Source organism: Phascolarctos cinereus, unplaced genomic scaffold, assembly GCF_003287225.1.
Source record: "Phascolarctos cinereus isolate Bilbo 61053 unplaced genomic scaffold, phaCin_HiC Scaffold_4;HRSCAF=312, whole genome shotgun sequence".
Classification (NCBI taxonomy): domain Eukaryota; kingdom Metazoa; phylum Chordata; class Mammalia; order Diprotodontia; family Phascolarctidae; genus Phascolarctos; species Phascolarctos cinereus.
In genome coordinates this window covers 87,351,948-87,365,388 of record NW_027555847.1, presented here as the reverse complement: position 1 = coordinate 87,365,388, position 13,441 = coordinate 87,351,948, and the positions used below count along the sequence as shown (strand labels likewise).

General features: G+C 49.0%; 2 protein-coding genes across 3 annotated transcripts in view; one reads left to right on the top strand and one right to left on the bottom strand.

Annotated features, from left to right (window-relative positions):
* The window catches only part of RNF123 (ring finger protein 123), a 139,694-nt gene that overhangs the window by 3,597 nt on the left and 122,656 nt on the right, over positions 1 to 13,441 (top strand). The window lies entirely within an intron of this gene.
* The window catches only part of MST1 (macrophage stimulating 1), a 19,257-nt gene extending 5,816 nt beyond the window's left edge, over positions 1 to 13,441 (bottom strand). Inside the window, exons 1-15 of one of the 2 annotated variants that reach the window (XM_020998929.2) lie at positions 13,216 to 13,441; positions 10,627 to 10,765; positions 8,645 to 8,757; positions 7,221 to 7,335; positions 6,227 to 6,363; positions 5,542 to 5,662; positions 5,113 to 5,231; positions 4,340 to 4,514; positions 2,824 to 2,954; positions 2,574 to 2,676; positions 2,152 to 2,282; positions 1,520 to 1,555; positions 1,079 to 1,190; positions 559 to 636; positions 45 to 191 (exon numbers count right to left, since the gene is read on the bottom strand). In XM_020998929.2, the coding sequence (XP_020854588.1) occupies positions 45 to 191; positions 559 to 636; positions 1,079 to 1,190; positions 1,520 to 1,555; positions 2,152 to 2,282; positions 2,574 to 2,676; positions 2,824 to 2,954; positions 4,340 to 4,514; positions 5,113 to 5,231; positions 5,542 to 5,662; positions 6,227 to 6,363; positions 7,221 to 7,335; positions 8,645 to 8,757; positions 10,627 to 10,765; positions 13,216 to 13,267 (1,709 nt within the window). In that variant the 5' untranslated portion in view covers positions 13,268 to 13,441. The remainder of the gene's footprint in view (positions 1 to 44; positions 192 to 558; positions 637 to 1,078; positions 1,191 to 1,519; positions 1,556 to 2,151; positions 2,283 to 2,573; positions 2,677 to 2,823; positions 2,955 to 4,339; positions 4,515 to 5,112; positions 5,232 to 5,541; positions 5,663 to 6,226; positions 6,364 to 7,220; positions 7,336 to 8,644; positions 8,758 to 10,626; positions 10,766 to 13,215) is intronic. The other variant, XM_020998928.2, reaches the window with a different exon arrangement.

Below are 13,441 nucleotides of genomic sequence, written 5' to 3'. Positions count from 1 at the left end.
TGTGCTCCTCTGAAGCAGGCCAATATCCCCACCCACTCAAGTACCTTTCTAGTTTGATCATGACGAGCTGGGAGCCCGGAGGACCACACACCATCTGCATCAGGGGAATCTTTTGTAGTCCAGGATCGCTGGGCTGAGGGTCCTTAAAGAGTGTGCCTAGCCAGACCTCATAGCCCGTGAGGGGGCCATGACTGGAGGAAAGGAATTGTGGTCCTCACTGAGTTCTCTGGAGCCAAAGCAGACATATCCCTTTTCCCCCACCCTTGTCCTAGGGAGCTTCCAAGCCTGATGAGGGAGATGAGTGAGAAACACAAAGAGTCAAGAAATAGGTCATTGTAAAGGGGTGAAAACGTGTTCAGGAGAAAACTCTTGGGCAGTTAGCCTAGAAAATGGGTCAAGTAGACCCAGGAAGGTCAAAATTGGAATCAGTTTAACATTTGGCACATGAAAGAGGACAAATGAATCAGGTGGGTTGGGCTAAAGGTGCACAAGGTAGTTGGGGCCAGGCCCTATATAAACTACCTTGTGATTCCTTGAAAAGTTGACAAGGTCTCTTACCAGGATGAGAAGCATTGGAGAGCTGAGACCACCCACTGGTCCTTCACCAGTGACCCGCCACAGAAGTGCTGGCCTTGCCTTGGATACAATAAGGTGGGGTCAGTGATAGAGGTGACAGAGCAACCCCCCCACCCCTCCCACACATGATGTCTTGGATTATTTCCCCAAGAGTTCTCCCAAAGGACTTGGGTCTGTGGCCTTCTACAAGGGTCAGATACATTGGAATAACTGAGGTCAAACCTCATTCTGCTTTTTCACAAAGGCAGTATGATATAATGAAAAATCACTTCTGAAAAGACAGTGCCTGGCACATAGTAGGCACTTAATAAATGCTTACTGACTTGACTCAAAAACAGAAAGGCCTGGGTTAAAGTCGCACCTCTGACACATATGACCCTGGGCAAGTCAATTAGCCTCTTAGTACCCTAAGCAGCTCTCAATATGTAAGTTACAGAAAACGTGCCAAAGTTACTAGCAGTGCTAGATGATGACAGACTCCAGCATGTTCGGGTGGACTCACTGGTTCCTCAAGCTGACTGTCCAGGGCGAGTTGCCAGGCCGGCCCCCCACGACCCGTAACAGCCTTGACCTCCGCTCCTCCCTCTTGCCACACTCCTCAAAGAGCACTGGGTCTGGGGGCAGGGAGGGAAAGAGAAAAGGTATGGGGAGCTGGGAATAGGGGAGGAAGAGAGTCCTGTGTGCCTTCAGAATTAAGGAGGCAAAGAGGGATAAGGAGCTAAGAAAGAGGCAGGTATGGGGAACACAAGGGACAGGGTCTGGTGCCATAAAAAGCAGGAGGAGTTGGGAGGGGATAGGGATGGAGCCTATCTGCAGGGTAGGGGGGCCAAGACCCCTCTTAGGAGGTAAAGCAAAGGTGGCCCCTCTGCCTGTCCTTGGTATTGAGAGCCTTCTTGCCCTCACAACTCCCACTAGGCAGGCAGGTGGGCAGGCCCTGAGTCACCTGGGGTCTCCAGGATGGATGTCTTTGGGTCATTATCTGAAAAAATAAAGGTAAGACGAAAAGTCACTGTAGCAAGCTGGGTCCCAAAGGCAATAGCTCGGTCAAATTCTACTCTAAAGGCAGTGAGAAACTCAAATCCCCTGGTTTGAGGAGGAAGATTACAGTCCATGCAGTAAAACCTTCCCCCATCCCATCCCACTCCATCCCCCAACAGCCACAGTGATCTCTTCCTCTGGAAGTGATCTCTCCTCTGAAATGATCTATCCTTGGGAGAGAACTCAGCCCTTGAAAGGCAGTTTGGAATAGTGGACAGGGCTAGATTTAATCAGAGGATCTGGAGTAAATTGAATCCTAGTTCAATTCACTCACTTATAAAACAAAAATGTTACCTTAGAGGATGTCTTCCAGATCTAAATCCTATGGTCCTATTACTACCTTATCTTGTCTCTGGTAGAGTCTTATTTTCCCTGCTAGATTATAAGCTTTGTGAGGGCAGGAACCAGATTTCTTGGGCACAAAGCTCTGATCAGTAAAAATGCCTGCTGTTGATTCACATGGAAAAATCCTGGTCCTTGCAAACTAATAAAGTGGGATGGCCTGTTTGAGGACAGGATGGGGTACAGGGGACTCACTGCAGGGCTTGAGGGCACAGTAGTCAAATGGGGTTCCAGGGTCAGTAGTGTAGCACCAAGGACCATATCTATCTCCATCTGGGTTCCGACATAAATTCTCTTCCAGCTGTGGATCAGTGGTAGGTGTGAACCTTGAGATGGGGGTGGTAGAAAGGGTTAAAATGCAAGAAGTTCCAAATCATTCTCCCAGCCCACCCCCAATTTGCCTCCAGAGCTCTCTTGACCTGGGAGACCTTCATCACTATCTCTGACCCCTTCAGTCTCCAATGGGGCCACGGGTAGGGTTAAGGAAAGAATAGACAGTGGCTCCAAAGTAGGGACCAAGGTTAAGCAGGGTAGGTTTGAAGAGCTAGGGGCTGGAGTTTGGAGGAAGCCAGGAATGATACCCTTCCTTTTGTCTGCCCCAGGAGCCCGATACTCACTGAGGCTTGTGAGGAGTGTTCTGGGACCAGTGTTGGCAGACAATCCCCTTCCGGGTCTTACTAACAGAGCCCCGGTACTGTTCCCCATTTTCATAGTAACAGTCTGTGGAACCAAGGCAAAACAGAGAGGGTCACTGCCCTCCAAGTGACCATCATGGAAGGAGTTTAAGGGGGGAGATAGGAAAAGGGACACTTTGGACCCAAGCCCTGCCTGAATCCTGCTCCCCACTCCCCCACTCCCCACCCTCACCTTCTACCTTGATGTCATCAGAACAGCGCTTGATTTGGAAACAGAAGGCCATACGCATGCCAGGCCGAGAAGTGAAGCACCAGGGAGCCTCGGAGCCATCTGGGTTCCGACAGAAGTTTTCCCGTAAGTCCCTGAGAATGGAACCGTAAATATTTAGTAATTCTTGAACCTAGGGCAAAAGTCATGAAAGGCATCTTCAGATCACCTTTTTAAGATAGTGCTTGTAGAGGGGATAAAGAGAAGGAGAGTTCAGAGCTCAGAATACAGGACCCCTTATACAGGGGAAGGGGGAGAGGAAAACAATCAGGACATACTAAGAGGGATTGCTGAGAGGCCACTGCCAGGGGAGGGAGCAGCACAGAGCTGGGGCAGGGAAGGAAGTAGGCCATTTGGTCACTTCCTACCTGATTATTCTTGCTCTCTACATACCAAATTCATTTGTTCCTACCTGCTGAAGAAAGTACAAGCGCTACCAGCATCCCTTAAATTTTTGAACCCCGAGTCAAAGTCCCAGTTACACACCCCAGTTACAACTGGGGCGGGCAGAGTGAAGGGGATCTCAAAGTTCATCCCAGGTAGCAGGGAATGATCTTATCCAGAAAGACTTCTTTGCCTCTTCATCTTCTCTCCACATCCCAGGCGCTCAATAAATGCTTGGCTGAAGTCAGTGAAGGGGAAGATATAGCTTGAGAGTACAAAAGGGGTTTTTAGGACAAGGGGGGAAGTGTGAGCACATTTGTAAGCAGTAGAGCAGGAACCAACAGAGAAGGAGAGAAAGAGGGGATGCTGGATGAGGCAAGGCCCAAGAGGAGATGGGCAGGAATGGAATCAGGGACACCTCTAGAGGCAAGGAGGAGGACTGTGAGGGACAGAAAGTCATCCAGCTCATAGAGAAATTAGAGAGATACAGAGGAGTGGAGGAGAGGTGAGGAGGGCACTCCCATAGACATGGTGGAATGCCTGGGTTTGGATGCAAGCTTACGGCCACTTACTATCCAGGTAATTGGGGCAAGTCCCCTGCTCCCTCTCTCTGGTCTTCAATTTCCTCACCCATAAAATGATGGGGATGGACTTGTTCTCCCTAAGGTCCTTACCAGCTCTAAATCTTGTGTTGCCATGACAGAGAGCCTTATCCTTCTCAGTAAATACGGAGTGAAGGTCATCTACAAAGGGGTGCCATGTTGGAGTAGATTTGGGGGCTTGAGGAAAAGATTTAGGACAAATGCTGCATGGAATATAGTGAGTGGGGAGTAACAAAAAGTAAATTGGAGGATTACTACACAGCATTGAGGGTCCTGTTGAAGTTAGGGAGAGCCCAGCGTCTGGGCTGCTCACCACTTCCTGTTCCCAATATGTGGGCATGAGTGAACACACACTCTCTTCTTCTGTCTCTATCTCATCTCTCTCTATCTCTCTGACCTTCTGTGTGTCTCTCTGTCTTTCTCTGTCTCTCCTTCTCTTTGTCTCTGTCTGTCTCTTTCTTTCTGTTTCTCTTTCCTTCTTTTCCAGGACTCACTTGCATTCATAGTTCTCAGGCAAGAAGTGGTGCTGGTGAGGTGTCTGGGCATCCCAGCGCTGGCATGGGATCCCCGTAGCTGTAGTGTTGGCCGTTCCTCGATAGCTTTCCCCCTTTCCCTTGAAGCAGTTGTGGGTGGTGTGTTTGGATGGTGGCCGCCTATGCCGTGTTGACGCTGAACAGACACAAGGAGACCTGGATCCGATCCCCATCCCCAAAAGGTCACAGGCTTCTGTGGACCCTCATTGAATAATCACAATATCTTCCTAACTGTTCTCTTAGCCTCTAATCTTTCTGTTCCCTTAACCTGGGCCAGGCCTTCTGAGGATAGGCCCTGGAGAAGTACAGCCTTACCTTAGTGATAGATAACCTGTCTTCCCCCTCCCCCCAACTCTGCCTGGTGGGAAGCCTTGCAGAGCAGACAATTCAAAGTGTAGTTGAAAGTGTTGTGGAATTTAGATCAGAAAACCTCCATTCCTATTCCCTGCCACTTACTATCTGAGTGGTGTTGGGCAAGTTCTTTCCCCTCTTTGGGCCTCAGTTTCCTCCTAGATGAGCTCTAAGCCACCCTCCAACTCTAAATCCTATGACTCTATGCTGCTAAAGTTCCAAGTCCCACCCACTATTTTAACCCCTCGGCTCTAAGGAGCCTGGTAGAGTCTAGACACACTGTATCCTTCTGCAGGGGAGGTGGAGTGAGGTAGGGGCTGACCCCCAATAGCCTGGCCTTCCCCACAGTGAGGATTCTCCCCTTATATACACCACCCACTCACGGCATCTGGGGATGCTGCAGAATTCTCGCTCCTGCAGTGGGTCAGTGGTGTAACACCAGGGCCGCTCTGAGTTGTCTGGGTTTCGACAGTAATTGTCATCCAAGTTTTTATCTGGATACCTGGGGTGGGAGAAATGGTCATCTCCGGACCTCCACCCCCAACTCCAAGGAAGGAAAGCAGAGAGTGAATGGGCCCCTTGAATCCTGCTACCCTCCCTCATTTTCCAGTAGAGATTAGGAGGAAGGACAGAAAGAAAGGGGGAGCCTGCTAATGGAGTCAATGACCCTGAGCTTCCCCCTGGCCTCAAGAGGTTCTTCCACATATTCACACCTAGGAGCCCTGGGCACCAGTCCCCCCTGCTCCCTGCCCCTGTACTGCCCAAGAAGTACCAGGTGGTACCCCCTGCCCCCTCCCAGCCCAGAATCATACTTGGTGGGTTTGTAGGGATGCCTGTGAGGATACTGGAGGTCCCAGCGCTGACATTCGAGGCCTGACTCTGTGTAATCTACAGAACCTTGGTAATCCTCTCCATTACAGGTGAAGCAGGTAGCTGTGGGGACAGGATCACATAACTAGAATGGCCCCTATGTTTCTATAGGGTTTTCATATCAGCCACTCTGAGTGGCAGATAGTGCCAGGCCTGGATCATCAGGGCCTGTGAGTTTGTTAGCAAACTCCCCTCCCCCTGCTCTATAATTTAGAATCTTAAAGAGCTGTTGGAGGGCAATGAGCTAAATGACCTACTCAAGGTCACTCAGCTGCTAAATGGTGAGATGCGATTTGAACCCAGGTCTTCTGACTCCAAGTCCAGTGCCCTTTGCCCTGTACCACACTGTTTGTCCATGAGGGATTATGAGTCTCCAGTGACATCTATTTTCTCAGGGTATGCCCCAGGTTTTTCCAGGGCTGTGGGGAAGTCAAGAGGGGCTGTATCCAAAGTCATTGCTTTTACCTTAATGATGCCACCCTCCTCCATCCTGGCCTGGAAGCAACAGGGAATCCATTACATCTTGGGGGAGGAAAGGGAGGAAGGAGTAGCATTGGTGGGAACCCCCCGCCAGATGCCCTGGCCTGGCATGGGGGAGCAGGGGGAAGGAAAGTACCTGGGACTCACCCTCCTGACAAGTCTTGATGCCACACGTCTGAAAGCGGATCTTGGGGTTGGTGGTGTAACACCAGGGGCCCTGCTGGTCACTGTCAGGGTTACGGCAATAGTTCTTCTCCAGGCCATTTTGGAGGTTTGGAGTATACCTGAGGAGGGAAGAGGGGGAACATGATCACTGCCTTCAAGTGTTTGAAGAGCTATTATGGGGAAAAAAAGATTAAACATGTTCTGCTTGGCCCCAGAGGCCCCGAAGATCCTCCTAGAAGAAGGAAGTGGAGGGTTCAAGGAGTCAGATTTGACTTCAACATAAGGAAAAACTGCTTGATGATCAGCTGTCAAAAGCAGGCTGAATTGGCTTGGCTACCTTGGGAGGTAGTGAGCTCCCCATCATTGGAGGCTGGTTGATCTCTTGTTAGGGATGCTGGGAAGGTAATTACTGTACAGGACTAAGTGTTCTCTGAGGTCATTTCCATCCCTGACCTTCTGTGGTCAATTACCCATTCCCTATGGGAAGGACAGCTTAGGGAGCACCAAGTCACCCCCTTCTGTGCCTAGTCATGCCAAAGGTGGAAAGATTAAGGAGCAGGGCTCTAGGGAAAGTAGCTTTTATAGTGTCTATGAGTATGTCTCCCAGGATCCTCTGAAAGAGAAAGCGGTTTGTAGAGACCCTGGAGCCAGGCCAGCATGGACACAGCCCAGGCATGGTGGCATCACACTTAGGAGTAGGAAGGATTCTCTTCCTGGGGACTCTTTTGTACCTACCAGATTTCTTAACTTCTCCAAAGTCCATTTTGTTCCCCTACCCCAGTCCTGGCTTTGCCCTTTCTATCTAATCAAGAATGTATATGGATGCCCTTTCTCAAGGGAAGGGGCATATATAGCTTTACCCCTGAATTCTGTGCCCTGGGGTCTGGCCTTTTAGGGGAATAGGGAAATAGCAGCCTCTTGCCCTCACCCCCTCCTTCTCCCCTTTTCCCAGCCCAAAGCCCAGAATAGCTCGAACTTGTGGTCCGTTGGGAACTTGTGGTTCCAGTGTTGACAGGCGATGCCTCCAGCAGTAATCGCAACAGTGCCCCGGTAACTGATCCCATTGTTCACGATGCAGTCCCGCACATAATCTGTGGAAGATACCCCATTGCCCCAGGACCAAATACTCTCAGAGGTCTGGCCCCAACAAGGCTAGGTCCACCCTACACTTCAACAAAATTGAGTGCCCTTGATTGGAATAACTGCCTAATCCATTCCCTGCCCTCCTTCTACGCCTGACACGACCCCCTCCCCCCATAGGCTTCCAAATCATCTTTGGTTTGCACCCGTCTGGCTGTATCACAGCTGAATGACCTTCAGGGCACTGTTCCTCATTGCCTAACAGAGTCTAAATTCTTGATTTTGGCAAGGACACCCTCCAAACTATCTGCTCAGCCTGGCCATACTGTTCCCTTTTACTCCCTTAAGTTAAATGAACCACTCGTAGTGCTACCCCATCATTCTCATCTTATTCTCTCCCATCCCACACCTAGGCAGTACTCACACTGCCCTCTTTGCCGGGAATGAGCTTCCTCTCCTCCCTTACCCCAGCACCTTTCTGCTCAAGTCTCATCCTTCCTTCAAGGCCTATGTGAGTGGCTAGCTCCTCTATGAAGCCTTCCTTAACATTCTTCCCCATCCCTTCCTCCCACCAAAGTGATGTCTCTTCTCTTCTTTGCCTTTAGTTCAATCTCCTGTGTATTATGGCTATTTTCGAATACCGTGTCATGTCTATAGATCAGGGAGGGGCCTCAAAGACCATTTAGTCCAACTCTCTCATTTTGTAAATGAGGAAACTGTCTCATTTTACAAATGAGGACATGAGAGTGACTTGTCCAAGGTACATGTATAGTAAGTGACCAAGGTGGGATTTGAACCCAGGTCCCCTTACTCCAAATCCAGTGCTCTTCTCACTGTAATACAATACCTCTTAGGTCGGGTTCTCTTCTGTCCACCAACCCTATTAGGCTGTAAACTCTTAGAATGTAAGGACAATGCCATTTAAAGACATTTTTGTGTACCCAGAACCAAGGACAGCTCCTTAAGAAACAGCTTTATAAATTCAATGAAAAGCCCTGAGGTTGTAGTGAGTTGCAAAGATATGTAACACAGCTCTCTGGGGAAAGAAGTATGGAATGGGACACCCAAAGGTATCCAGAGGTAAAGAATAAATGGGAGGAATTATTGTCCACTAATAGTACCTAATTTTCTTCTGTCTAGTTGAACCCTATTCCCAGCAACTGACCCCAAGACCAGTGCCCTCTGATGGGCTTTATTATTTCTCCCTGATTTCTAGGAAGTTGGGTAGTCTGAAAGAGAGGGTCCAGGGTTCTGGCTTTATCTCCCCTACTTCCAAGCTGCCAATGCCTTCCTCCAGCCCTGTTCCCAAGTTGGACTTACCTTTCTTCTGATAAAGGTCATACTGCACATTCTTTTGGAGATGGGCCTGGGCAGAGTTTTGGGTCCAGGACAACAGCTGGCATCCCTGGCTCCTTGGGATGTGGTGGAAAGCACTGGGGGGTATGGCCACAAGTCAGCAATGAGGCATTCTCACCCTCCCCTGATACATGGACCTGGGGACAGATTCCTAGAGCTTCTAGTTCCAGTCCAGCCAGAGGGCAAAAAATCCTCCAGGGGAGAGAAAAAGGAACAACCCCATACTAAGTCCCTGGATCCTAATACTGGGTCCTGGAGAAGGGGGATGTCTCTTTAAGTTTTTCTCATACCTTGTTAGACTAGTGTCTGAATCTAGGGCCTTTCTTCTTTCATTTTCTCTGTTGAAAGTTATTTCTTTTGGTTTTTATGGTTCTATCTCTAATTCTAGAGATATGGCTACGGTGAGGAGTATGGCTAGTATGGCAATGGGTTATGTATGTGGGTTGAGTGAGAGGAGGAGATAGAAGCTCTGGGAAGGGGACTTTTAAAATGTGAGGCTGAATTTCTTTGGAGTACTCAGGGGGTTGAACTCAGAGCAGTCTGAAATGTCTTTAGCTATAGGATGAGAGCTAGTATCAAAAGCATTTCTCTCTTGTGAACTTTGGGAGTGAATTGGTTGTATCAAATGACATTTGGGTGGTAAAATTTTATTAGCTAATAAACTTGGATAAGTAGGCAACTAGGTGGCCCAGGGGATAAAGTGCTGGCCTGGGAGTCAAGAAGACATGAATTTGAATCCTGACACAAACACTTAGTATCTCTATCACCCAGTATCATTTAACCTCTAGGTAGTTAGGTGGACCAGTGGATAGTGTACTGGGCCTGGAGGTAGGAAGACTTGAATCCAAATCCAGCCTCAGACCCTTACTGGCTGTGTTATCCTGGGTAAGTCACTAACCCCTTCCATTTGAATTTGTTTATCTGTAAAATGGGAATAATACATGCAGTACCTACCTTGGGGTGCTATGAGTAAAGTGCTGTGTGTTCCTTAGAGTGGTACAGGAATGGGAATTATTATGGCTATTATTAACACCCAGTCCATGATTGGGTCATTTTCTTCCACAGTCATTTGGGATGACTTTCCCCTGGTGTATGGTTTCTGAATGTATATATTCTCTCTGGCCTTGTAAGTAAATCCTAGAAAGCCCCACCCCAGTGGTGTGGAATAGATGGACATAGGATAGAAAGGAAGGAGGGAGCAGAAGCCAGACTTGGATGTTCAAGTATGGCAGCAGGGGCAAGAGAAAAGGAAAAATAGGGGGCAGCTAGGTGGCTTAGTGGCCCTGAAGTCAGGAGGACCTGAGTTCAAGTCGGGCCTCAGACCAAACACTTAACACTCACTAGCTGTGTGACCTTGGGCAAGTCACTTAAGCTCAATTGCCTGAAAAAAAGGAAAAATAATTCAAAAGCAAGGGTAGCTGCCACCTGAGTCCAAGGAACCTCATAGTCTCAGGGATCAACAGGGAAAGGCAGTTTGGAGTAGTAGATAGAGAACTAGAGTCAGACAGAGCCAGCTATATGACCCTGGGCAATCACTTAACCTTTATGGGCCTCAGTTTCCTTATCTGTAAAATGAAGGGAGTCAGTAGTCTTTAAAGTTCCTTCTAGTTCTAAATCTATGATCTTATGACCCTTGGGGTTGAAAACCTGGTTTGGGGGTAAGGTGAGCTGGGGAGCTTAGAAATTAGTAAAGGAGAAAGCCCTGAGGTCAAAGGCAAAAGGTCTCCTGGATCAGTTCAGGAGAGAAGGAAGCACCCCAGTAAGCTAGACCCCAGTAAGACCTTAGGTCCAGGGCCAGATTCATTTCAGAGCTAGAGTGGGGCAAGGAGGGCATCTGGGAGCAAGGAGCAGAAGATCTTCTCTGGAGGGGCACGGGGACCTGAGGAGAAGGGCAGGGGCCCTTCTAGCCCCTTCCCTACACCCTTCCTCTTTCCATCCCTTCTCACCGGCAGTGCAGGAGCTGGTTACAGAGCTGGGCGCATTCTTCCACGTCCATCAATTTCTTCTGATCTTCTGGTTGGTAGGACGGGTGGCGCAGCTCTGTGGCAGTCAAGGACTGAAAGTCATTGAGTGGGGACCTTGTTCCTGGAGGCCACAGAAAGTGATGGTCAACCAAGGCCAGGCAGGCATTGTTGGTCTACAATGTATGCCTATGTTCACAGGAATGTCTGTATGTATGTGTGTTTGAATGTGTGACTGAATTTGCATGAAAAGCCACGCAAGGCAGGGTGACTAAAACTTTGTCTCAGGATTGGGGAATCACCAAAGAGCAGGACAATATCCCCAAGGGGGAGAAGTTAAAAGACTAACTGACTTGGAACCCCTCTAAAGGAGTGGGGGCCAGGCAGAGGACCTGCTCCTGGGGTGAGGAGTATGGCTATGGACAGGTGAGGCCAGGGGCAGGGCGGTGAGAGGGAAGGAGGGAGGGAGGGAGGGAGCAGTCTGATTGTCCTGTGGGGCTCCTAGGACAGAGTCTGAACCTGTCAGAACTTGGGCTCTGCCCAGACCTCAGCCCAAGAAACCATCAAACATGTCATCAGGGCTGACTTGCATTAGACTATAAGTTTCTTGAGAGAAGAACGTGTCTTTTGACTTTCTTTGAACTCCCAGGGCTTAACCGGTGCCTGGTTACATAGTAGATGCTTAATAAATGTTATTTGACTGACTGATAGATGTATTAGCTCTTCTGAGGCCTCTAGTCAGATTGTCATGATGCCCAGGAAAAAGGGCCAGCCTCTGGGACCAGCATCATGCTGGGAAGGGCCCCACTTCCCTTCCTCCCTTTCCTTCCATGACTGGACTTCAGGGGAAAGACCCTTCAATCTGAGGGCCAAAGCAGGGGAAATGAAGCAGTGCCTCCCTTCTTGCTAAAGGATACACTCCTCTGATCCTGGGCAATTTCTTGTCCTGCCGTGTGTGCCCTCCCAGGCTTATCAAATGGTTCCAAGTCCTGGAGCCAAGGGGACAGGAGAACCAGGCTGAAAGTATGGCAGGCTGTGATGATAGAGTGGGAGCCCCTGTAGGGCTGCTGAGGGTGAGGAAATGCTTCCTGACACCTAGGAGTTCTCAGCACCATCTATATCACAAGCAAGACCATGGGGCCTCTGCTTCTAGCTCAGCAAGGCCCGGGAGAGAACTAGCTGAGCCCTTAGCTGGAGGGCTAAGCTTTCCTGGAAATACCTCTGCCTCTTCCAGCCCCAGGTTTTTCTTTCCCTCAAAGGTTTGCCCTGCTAAGCTACTTAAACAGAGCAGAACTGGGGTTATAGTGGTCTGTAGAGGATTAACTTGGAGCCAACATTTGCATGGGATGACCAAAGTTTCACTTCCTGTTTAGCTGCTTGTCCTGAGCCAGGAGAACAGAGCCTCGTGGTTTGCAAGGTCAAGAGTCCCCAGGCCCCTCTGCTCCCACAAGAGGCCAAAACAAAAACAAAAACTTAATGGCTGGAGAACTGGTTGCTCATCCCTGTTCTGACACTAATTCTGGTTTCCTCTTTTCCACCACTATAAAATGGGAGGGTTGACCAGGGTGGTTTCTAAGGTCCCTTGCATCTTTTGATGATCTATAAATCTCTGAGAGCTGAGCTCCACTTCAGCTCAGACTTGATTTGAGTAAGAGTAATGAGGCAGTCACTTCCCTTCTCTAGAACCTCTGTTTCCTCTAATGCAAAGCTACGGCTCACAGGGTCATAGGTTTCAAACTGGAAGGAAACTTAGATGTCATCTAGACCAAGTCTCTCATGTTACAAAGAAGGAAAGCAAGGCCTTTTACAAACAGAAGAAATTGAGTTAGACTCTATAAGGTCTCTTCTAGCACTAATGTGACTCTTGGAGTTTTTGTTGATTTGGAGTTTTTTTGTGGGTGGGTAATAGGGCGAGTTAGCAAAAACATACAACTGTTTGCTATAAAGTTTTGCCACCACTCTAGACACCCAGGATGAAGAAACCACTGACCTTAGCTCGTAGGTATCAAGAATTAGGAACAGGAAGCCACCAAATGTGAGGTAGAGTGGTGTCCTACCTCCCTGTTTCCTGTAACCCCCTCCTTGGTACCTTTTGTGGCCAGAACCCAGTAAAGTCTGTGGTGCTTATAAAAGTTCCCAAAATTTCCTAAGGTTTTCCTAGTTAAGCTGTATCTGTAACTCTGAGTGTGTGTGTGTGTGTGTGTGTGTGTGTGTGTGTGTGTATTTGTGTGTGGGTGGGTGGGTGTGTTTGTTAGCTTAGGTGGACTTATGAAAGTCACCCCATCCTGGGGCCAATGATGGTACTGGGCTGGTCCCATGGGGATGGATAAGAGGGGAGCCAATTTGCTGATGGGGACCGTAGAGGAGAGGCAGTATTTTGTATATGCATGCAAGCCTGTGCATATGATTTGCTGCAGGCAGGAACAGAAAAGGGAAAGGGACAGCAACAGGCAGGGACAGAGGCAGGGGCAGAAAATGAGGTACCTGAGGGAGAAGAGGGCAATAGTATTTGAATCATGGACCTCCCTTCCTCCCCTTGCCCCACACCTGAGGAATTAAGGGAAAGGGGCTCACCTGGGGTGCTGGCACATAGGATCGAAGGCAAGAAGACCATGAAAGGCCACATCCTCCCTGTTCTAGGATTTTCGGATTAAGTTGACCCTGGGCACCTTTCTGCCTCTCTCCCACACCTCCTCAGCCCTGGAGAGGTTGCATCCAAGTCCACACAGTCTCTCTTCCTTAGCCCACACTGTTCAAACTCAAAACACATTTGCCTCTGATCACGAGCCTGGACCAAGGG